The 9,771-nt window shown below is 44.5% G+C and overlaps 1 protein-coding gene across 3 annotated transcripts; it reads right to left on the reverse strand.

Annotated features, from left to right (window-relative positions):
- Positions 1-1,799: 1,799 nt before the first annotated feature.
- Positions 1,800-7,139, reverse strand: LOC116377982 (zinc finger protein 782). 3 transcript variants are annotated; one of them, XM_031839760.1, is made up of 3 exons: positions 6,565-7,139; positions 4,304-4,823; positions 1,800-3,014 (listed from the first exon to the last, which is right to left on the reverse strand). In XM_031839760.1, exons 2-3 carry the CDS (start codon positions 4,667-4,669, stop codon positions 1,923-1,925), a joined length of 1,458 nt encoding a protein of 485 aa, XP_031695620.1. In that variant the 5' UTR covers positions 4,670-4,823; positions 6,565-7,139; the 3' UTR covers positions 1,800-1,922. The 3 variants fall into 3 exon arrangements, with proteins under 3 accessions (XP_031695620.1, XP_031695621.1, XP_031695619.1); XM_031839761.1 differs by having other exon boundaries at positions 6,549-7,139; XM_031839759.1 differs by having other exon boundaries at positions 6,545-7,139.
- Positions 7,140-9,771: the final 2,632 nt, after the last annotated feature.

Consider the following 9,771-nt stretch of genomic DNA (forward strand, 5'->3'; position numbering starts at 1 on the left):
ATATATATATATTATATATATTTGATATATATCAAATATTATATATTATATAAAGACTAAGGTCACGTGAACATTGCAATGTGTAAATCTACTTGCTGTTTTAAATATAAAATGTGTTGACACGGTCAGAAAGACACACTTCTTACCCTCAGTGGCTGCCATCTTGGCTCCTCCTCCAGGAGCAGAGCTCCTCCTCTCTGCTGGAGACCCAGGACGTATTGCTGGACCCGCTGGAGGGAAGGGAGGCATAGGAGAACCAGGACTGAGAGGGTCAGACTGTCGGACCTGCTGCAGTAAGATGAGAGGTTTTCTAAAGAGTCTGGTGCTCAGAGACACTACCACTTTAGTCCACAGGGGGCGCCAGAAACAACACTACATGAAAGCTCTTCACAGTAACTTTAAGATGATAAAAACAACTAAACGTTGAACTTGATTCATGACTCAAACACACATGAACACAAAGTTTTAAGGAAGAGAAACGTGTCATAACACGATCAGATATACTGATCTCATTAGAACATGTTGGAGAACAAGAGGACGCAGGTTTGATTCCGGCTCAGAGAAGAAGAAAGCAGAGCGGAGCCGACGTCTCATTAGTTTCTTTAATAATTATTGTTCCAGTACAAGATGCTGCATCACGGTCGTCTTTAAAAAACAGTTGTATTAGATTTCATTAGGAATGACATAATCAATAAAGATGTGTACACAGTGAGCGATCTGGACCGGGGGGGCTCCTTTGTGCTGATGGGTTTGGTCCGTTAGGAGCGGAACGTTTGAACTGGAATGATTCTTTATTCTGCTACAGAAGAACAAACAGAGGAATGTGGAGTCAGCAGATTATCTGATCGATACTCAGGTTCACTTTAACAGCAACAGAGACCTGAAATACTAGTAAACACAAGTACTCACAAGTACTTTAATGAGTACTGAGGAACCAGAACCAGGACCCGGTTCACCTGAAGAACATAGACTACTTGAATCTGAAGATGAAAGAGTCTCAACTTAAAGACATGGATGAGATGAATGTGAGCGCTGGTGCTGTTTGTCACATCGGACGTTAAGTAAACGATGACATTTAGATTAGAAATAAAGAAAAGCAGTTTGAGTTTCTAATCAATGTATGAATGCATGTGTTTATCTTTCTTTACCGTAATAACACTACAGAGGAGCAACCATATTCAGACAGCGGCTCACGTTACCGTGGTTTTTAACGCTGGTTCCTTAAAGGAATAAAACCTTTTTGTTTTCTTGCAAATATTTTACTTTACAATCCCAATCTCAATCTTCTCAGTTTATCTCGTAATATTTCTTTAGTTCTTTTCCTCTTAAATTAATACATTTAATCTCAGAAAATCTGATGTTTTTCTCTGAATATTAGTCAAACCTGCAGCTGTTCAAATCGTTACTTATACAACGTGATTTAACGGAGACGGACCGTAAAACATACCGGTCTGAAATCACATCTGGATTTGAATCCAGATGTGAGATGAAGTATAAAAACACTTTTACTCTGAAGAGTACTCATAACGCTCTTCATGGTGTACATGTTCTCCCTCTGAAGTACTGGTCTGTAAACGGGTTCTGGTTCAGGAGCTGCTGGTCTGGTTTCAGTTACAAAAAACAAAGATCAAGTTCCTCAAACTTGAAGTATTTTTGTGCTTGTTTTATAAAAGTACTCCAGAATAAGTACTACTGGGCATTTGGGACCAAAGATTATCTACAAGCCCCTCATCTCTCTCTCTCTCTCTCTCTCTCTCTCACACTCACACACTCACACACACACACACACACACACAGCAAAAAGAGCACAAAAGGTATGAAAAGTAAGAAAAAAAGGAAACTTTTATATATAGGATTTATAAAAAAAGAGGAATAATACTTTGTTTATCCGAGAGTTTTTGTTAAAGGGGGAGGAGTTTCTTTTAGCTGCTGTCGCTGCTGGAGGAGGAGCTAGAGCTGCTGGAGGAGGAGGAGCCAGAGGGGGAGGGGGAGGAGCTACTGGAGCCGGCCGTGTCTCCCCGCTCCCGTTTGTGGATCTGCTCGTGAGCTTTTAGGTGTCCTGACTGGCTGAAAGTCTTCCCACAGTGGAGGCAGGCGTAGGGCCGCTCCCCCGTGTGGATCTGCTGGTGGGCCTTCAGGTGGCCGAGGCGGCCGAAGCTCTTGCCGCACTGCGTGCAGCCGAACGGCCGCTCGCCGGAATGGATCTTCTCGTGGGTCTTCAGCACGCCCGAGTTGCTGAAAGTCTTCCCGCACTGCGAGCAGGTAAACGGCTTCTCCCCCGTGTGGATCTGGATGTGGTTCCGGTAACCCGACTCCTTGCTGAAGCTCTTGCCGCAGTGCTGGCAGCAGAATGGCCGCTCGCCCGTGTGGCTCAGCTGGTGGGCCTTCAGCTCCTTGGATTGGCCGAAGCTCTTGCCGCAGGCGAGGCAGGCGAACGGCCGCTCGCCGGTGTGCAGCCGCTGGTGTGACCGCAGGTCGTCGGCCTTGGTGAAGCCCTTGGGGCAGTGGGCGCACACGTAGGGCTTCTGGCCCGTGTGGATCAGCTGGTGGCGCTTCAGGTTGCCCGCCTGGCCAAAGCTCTTGCCGCACTGCGAGCAGCTGTAGGGCCGCTCGCCGGTGTGGATCCTCTGGTGCGTCTTCAGGTTCCCCAGCGTGCTGAAGTTCTTGCCGCACTGCGCGCAGGAGAACGGTTTCTCCACCTGCGTGTTGCGAGGCTTCCTCGCCGTCGGGTTCTGTGTTTTGCCCGTCAGACCCGAACCCGCCTCGGCCGGCGGCGCCTCGTACGCCCCCCCGCCTGCGAACTCGGGGTCCATCTTGCCCATGCCGTCCATCAGCAGGGCCTCGGGCCGCAGCTTGTTGAGCTCTGTGCGGAGCTCGGCCATGTGGATGGACTCCAGGCCGTTGGTGGTGTTGGATTCTGGGTACTCGCACTTCAAGGAGCTCAGCTCGGTGGTGTAGTAACACTGAAGGTCCACATGGTGGTCCGACTTTATGTACTCCAGTGTGTCCGTCACCTGGAACACACAGACCAGCTTCACTCACACATATGGCAGATACGCAGATACACGTGAGACAGAGATACAGAGATATATTATACTGGATATATATATACATACACACACACTCACCGGCCACTTTATTAGGCACACCTGTTCACTTGCTTGTTAACACAAATGGCGAATCAGCCAATCACATGGCAGCATCTCAATGCCTTTAGGCCTCTAGACGTGGTGAAGACGAGCATCAGGATGAGGAAGAAAGACGATTTAAGTGACTTTGAACGTGGCATGGTTGTTGGTGCCAGACGGGCTGGTCTGAGTATTTCAAACTGCTGATCTACTGGGATTTTCACCCACAACCATCTCTAGGGATCACAGAGAACGGTCCTAAAGAGAAGATGTCCAGTGAGCGGCAGGTGTGTGGACCAAGATGCCTCGTTGGTGTCAGAGGTCAGAGGAGAATGGGCAGAGTGGATGGAGATGAGAGGCCACAGTAACTCAAACAACCACTCGTTACTACCAAGGTCTGCAGAACGCATCTCTGAACGCACAACACGTGGAACCTTGAAGCAGACGGGCTATAGCAGCAGAGACCATTGATGCTACTTCCAGCAGGATAGTGCAGCATGTCACAAAGCTCAGATCATCTCAAACTGAACATGACGGTGAGTTCACTGTACTCCAACGGCTCCACAGTCACCACATCTCAATCCAACAGAGCAGCTTTGGGATGTGGTGGAACGGGAGCTTTTCATCATGGATGTGATGCTATCGTGTCAACATGTGTGAGGAACGTTTCCAACACCTTGTTGAATCTCTGCTACCAACAATTAAGGCAGTTCTGAAGGCAAAAGGGTCCAACCCGGTACTAGCAAGGTGTACCTAATAAAGTGGCCGGTGAGTTCATATGTAAATCTGTATTTATTCACTTAATTCAAACTCCCTCTGAGTTCATCACATGATCCATGCTGCTTCACTTCAGCGCTATGAACTCTAAATAAACTATTGAGTTGTGATTTAATCACAATAAATATAAAAGTGATGCAGAAATATCTACACAATGACGATCTGTAAAAAGTCTGAGTTCATGTTTTGTTAGTTCTCTCCTCAAGACGACAAGTAAACGACTTTTAAATGTTTGTTTTCTGAATGGAGTCTGGTTCCATCAGTGCTATGCTAAGCTAACATTGTAGCAGCTCATCAACACTCAACATGACGTCATCTAGTCATGAATACAGCAGCGTGTTCTTCATTGTGTGAACGGGGTCTACATGGACCACGTGTGAATGGTGGTCCTTGTTTACCTGTGAGATGTAGTCGAACACGGAGCTGGGCTCGTAGTGGGACTTGTAGTCCAGATCTGGGACGTCCCCGTGGTGGAAGTGGACCAGGTGGTGGTGGTGGTCCCCGTGGTGATGCTCAGACTTGATGTAGTCCAGGCCGCTGATCTCCATCTTGATCTGGTCGTGGCCCAGCTCGGCAGTGGACAGCGGCTGGATCTCCGACAGGTCCACAGTCTGGATGGGCTCCAGGTCCAGGTCCAGGTCCTCCGGCTCGCTCTTCACGCAAGGCAGCATCGCCAGCGGCTCGGCGACCTCCGTGGGGGAGGTGTCCAGAGGGGGGGGAGGGGAGAGGCCGAGGCTCAAACAGTCGGCCTCCAAGTCTGTCATGCTGAGGGGGCGGAGCTAACGACGTATCGCCGATGCTTTGTCCCGCCCTCCTCTGTAGAAATCTACCTGTCCTGAGAGGGGGGGGCACGTGTCCTCTGGGAATCCAACAGTGAGTCACTGATGATGTCACCACCCACACCTGACTGGGACCAGCCTGCAGAGACACACAACACAACGTTACACTAAATATACATTTATACAGATCCATGTTTATCTTTTGTCTCTGATGAAATCATGTGTGATACTCATCACAATCAAACTTTAGTATATATATATATATATATATATATATATATAGACATAGACACACACACTATATAGTGTGTATATAATAATTTTGAACATGATAAATAAAACTTAAACAAATTTAATTTATTGTTAACTTTTGGGGTTAACTACTACTACTAGTACTACCACCACCACTGATAGTCTGTCACTTAGCCGCTGCCATCAGTGTATGACTCAAATGTAACCTCTGCATTTAACCCATCCCTAGCTTATTGGGAGCAGTGGGCTGCTGAGTTGCGCCCGGGGAGAGGTTAGGGGTTCAGTGTCTTGCTCAGGGACACTTCGGCACAGGACATGTAGCAGCAGAGGATCGAACCGCCGACCTTGCGGTTGCCGGACGACCCTCTCTATCCTCTGGTTCTGAAGTAGGTTATATTTACTCAAGTACTGTAGTTAAAGGAGTACTTCACCCACTAAATTAGTAACCATGTGTTTGTATATAGTTTTTCATCTCCATTGACTTCACTTCATCAAGAGTTAACATTTATACTTTAACATGAATAAAATGAGTTTAAGTTCATCGATTATTGTAGAACTTCTCCTGATGCTGCAGGTTTTTGTTGTCGTACTTTGTTTCAGTATCATAGTTTTAAGTATCACTTTAGAAACATCTGCAGCAGTAAAATACAACATACACATTAATACTGCAGTAGTATTGATCCATAAACATAAATCATAGCTAAACACTGACAGGCCATCAATCAATACTTCTATTTGAACTGTTGACAATATGCACATCCTACTTCAGGAAGGTTGTGAATGCAGTACTTTTACTTGTAATGGAGTACTTCCACTCACTACTGAGGTACTTTTACTGCAGTGAAGAATCTAACTACTTCTTGTTCACCCGCACGCGCGCGCACACACACACATGAACGCGCAGTAAAGTTTGCAGCCGTTAACGTCAAACTAACGGCCACAAAAAAAGCCCGTTAAAAGTTTACCGGGCTGTGGGTTCCGGTGCTCACGCGCAGCTCTAGTATAAAAGTGTCTACCTGTTTGTCTTCCTTCAAAACACTTTTTTTTTTTAACTCGCAACGCAGCCTCCGAGTAAAATAATCTGGCGGTGATTTTCTCCACGTTTAACGGCTCGTTAACGGCTCATCTGCGGGAACGATTCGTTCCTCTCCCGGGTGTGAAAGCTCCGTATTTACACGCGCTTTCTTGGCATACAAAGACAGGGCAGGATGCCATAGCTATAGCTAGTTTAGCTAGCTAGCTAGCTAGAGCTAGCCAGTGGCCATCTTGTTTATCACACTAGCAGCTAAGCTAACTAGCGGGGCTAGCTGCTGTTTGAGGGGGGAGAAAGTGAGAGTGAAGCTGGGAGAGGGAGGATGAGAGGCAGACGGAGGTTAGCCTCCTCCACTTGTCTCCTTCACTTGTCTCCTTCACTTTTTACCCCCAGCTAGCAGACGTGTGTGACAGCTCCAACACAAAAGAAAGAACCCTAACCAGGGTCCGATTCATGAAAATCTGTGCAGATTCTGTGAAGAGAGCGCGAGCGTTGAAGCCGGAAACCGAGCGCAGCGCGAGAGAGAAGCGTCAACAAGAGCAGCGGCTCAACGGCGGGTTTTGACGGTCAGTTACCTACGTTACCGGTCCGTTACCTGCGCGTGGTCCGGTTCATGGTTCTCCTCCTCGCGGTCACTTGTAGCTAAACTCCGCGGGACCCGCCACGTCCACCTTCGGCAGAACAACCTCACCTCCTCGCCTCCTCTCTCCTCCCCTCTATCACTGACTAATTCCGCTCCCTCCTTCTTTTTTTTTTTTCCTCCCTCCTTCCTTCCTTCCTTCCTCGCTTCTCTCCCCTCCCTCCTTCCTTCCTTTCTGCCTGCCCACTGGTCTCTCGTGCTAGGTAACTACGGCAACGGTAGTAGAAGAGGTGGGTATATTTTCTGTGTCGCGAGCAGTTGCACGAGCGGGTGCGGGTGCGCGCACGCGGTACATTGTTACATTATCATTGTCGTCGTGGCCTCCTCGCGCTCGTTTATTTGTTTATTTATTTTTAGCTCCACGCGCCCGGTGTGTGTTTGATAATGAATGAGCGAGCAGCACGCGCTACCCGCTGATCCGGGTCATTGCAGTCAAGTGGTGACGTCATCACAGAGCCGTTAACCTGCTCATTAAATATCTAATGATGTCACATTAATACATTTTAAATGTGCTCACAAAATAAATATATTACACTCGTTTTTTATTTTTATTTTAGTTTATAAAATTATAAGTATTTAATTCTTATTTTCTGACTATTGAGGAAACTTCGATCCTTCAACGTGTGCAGCAAGATGCTGGAGATGTTCTACCGGTCTGTTGTGGTCAGTGCACTGTACTTCTGTAGTCTGCTGGGGGAGCAGCATTAGAGCCGGAGACACCAACAGACTTAACAAACTGGTTAAGAAGGCCGGCTCCATCATTGGCTGCAAACAAGACAATCTGGAAGAGGTGGTGGAGGAGGAGGACACTGCAGAAACTATTGTCCATATTGGATAACCCGGACCACCCTCTCCACCACCTACTGCAGGGACAGCGGAGCACTTTCTCCAACAGACTGATCCAGCTCCGCTGTCACAAGGACAACAGGAGAACATTCCTGCCCTCTGCTATTAGACTTTATAATAAATCACCTCGGGCCAGATCATCGTCCTTCACATGACTACAACAACGCTACACGGTTGTTGCTTGTTGTTGGTGATCCTTGCTCTACTGTCCAGTTTGTTTAGTTTACTAGTTGTTAATTTAATTAATAACCACTGTTCATTGTATATACTGTGCATTCCTATTTTATCTTTTTTATTAACCTATTCCTTCAAATTCAATATCTGCTCTGTTATTTTATTGTACTGTATATATTGTGCATTCTATATGTTATATTTTACTCTGTAAAGTGCTGCTGCTACAAACTAATTTCCCCCTGGGGATGAATAAAGTTTATATCTATCTATCTATACATACTTTTACACTGTTTCAACTGAACTGAACTGCTCGGAAACAACTTGGGTCTATGTTTACTTCCTGTCAGGTTATGTCATTCAAATACAATGTTTACCATTAAATAATATTTACCATTAAATAATGTGTACTATTACATAATGTTTACCATTAAATGTTTACCATTAAATAATATTTACCATTAAATGTTTACTATTAAATGTTTACCATTAAATAATATTTACCATTAAATAATGTGTACTATTAAATAATATTTACCATTAAATAATGTTTACCATTAAATAATATTTACCATTAAATAATGTGTACTATTAAATAATGTTTACCCATTAAATGTTTACCATTAAATAATATTTACCATTAAATGTTTACCATTAAATAATATTTACCATTAAATAATGTGTACTATTAAATAATATTTACCATTAAATGTTTACCATTAAATAATATTTACCATTAAATGTTTACCATTAAATAATGTGTACTATTAAATAATGTTTACCATTAAATAATGTGTACTATTAAATAATATTTACTATTAAATAATATTTACCATTAAATAATGTTTACCATTAAATAATATTTACCATTAAATAATGTTTACCATTAAATAATATTTACCATTAAATAATGTTTACCATTAAATAATATTTTCCATTACTGTGAGATGGTAAACAACTTTACATTTGTTTTCAAAAAGATGAGAATATCTACATTGTCTGGGGAGAGGGTAGACCAGGGTTGGGCAAACTTTTTGGCTCGGGGGCCACATTGAGTTTTAATATTTGACAGACGGGCCGGGCCAGTAGCAGATGAATGGAGTGTTTGTGTGAACTAATATAAATTACAAGTAAAATTTTATTTCAGTGGGAACAGTGTTGTTGGTCACCCTTTTTAACCAGTGCGTCAACGTTTGGTGTCAGTTTGCTTGTGGCAATTCTCAGAACAGATCTGAGGTGTTCATCAGTTAGCTGGGATCTTACAAGGTATTTTTTTATCGTATTAATGCATATTTAATCGTGCACCTACTTAATAAGCAGTCATTTTTGACACAGTGTTTTTAGTGTAAAGGTTAATACCTGTGGTCTTTTTAGCAATTTGATTCTTTGACGGATCATACAAATATTTGACTGTCACATCTAACATTATCAGAGTTCTGCTCTGTAATCTCTTTCCTTGTCTCTCCCCCCTGTGTCACGGTGTGGGTACATCTCACTGGCGTCAGGAAACGTATCAGAATACCCTTATTTTATTGGCTAAACTGCATCACGTGACGTGATTTACAACGCATTGGTCAGTGTTTTTCCTGCACCGCTGAACAAGTACCGTAAATGCTGGAAAGGAGCGTGAATAACTCCGCTGCATAAAGCAAAGGCCCGCAAACCACTGAAAACGGGTCCGCGACGAACCACCAGTTGAGAATCACTGGTCTGCAGGATCGTGACGAGCGGTGAACAGCTGTTTGTGTGGCGTGTCTTCCGTCTCTTCCCGTTTCCTTCACCTACTTTCCCCTGGGTCCTAAGTCCCTCCCCGTACAGCTTCTTATCACCAACGTACATTTATAACAAATACCACACATATTACACGGTAATCAGCGTTGCATATGTGTCAAACTCTATCGGTGCATCTCCGGTCTGTCTTTGTTCATCCTGCATCGCTCTGTTCTGTTCTTTAATGTAACGTAACTGGAGCGACGGAGCCTCTCCCAGCTGTTAGCAGACTGTTGTGCTAGCAGGCTCGTGAGTGAGCTGTACCCAGCATGCAGTTCGGCGGGGAAATTTTATAAATGTACAATTATTAGTGTTACAAATTGTTTATGTGTCACAGACTGTTGTGTGCTGTGGTGTTCTTCTCTGTTAAAGAGC

The sequence above is a fragment of the Anarrhichthys ocellatus genome, unplaced genomic scaffold, assembly GCF_004355925.1.
Source record: "Anarrhichthys ocellatus isolate YVR2014 unplaced genomic scaffold, GSC_Weel_1.0 scaffold1918, whole genome shotgun sequence".
Taxonomy (NCBI): Eukaryota; Metazoa; Chordata; class Actinopteri; order Perciformes; family Anarhichadidae; genus Anarrhichthys; species Anarrhichthys ocellatus.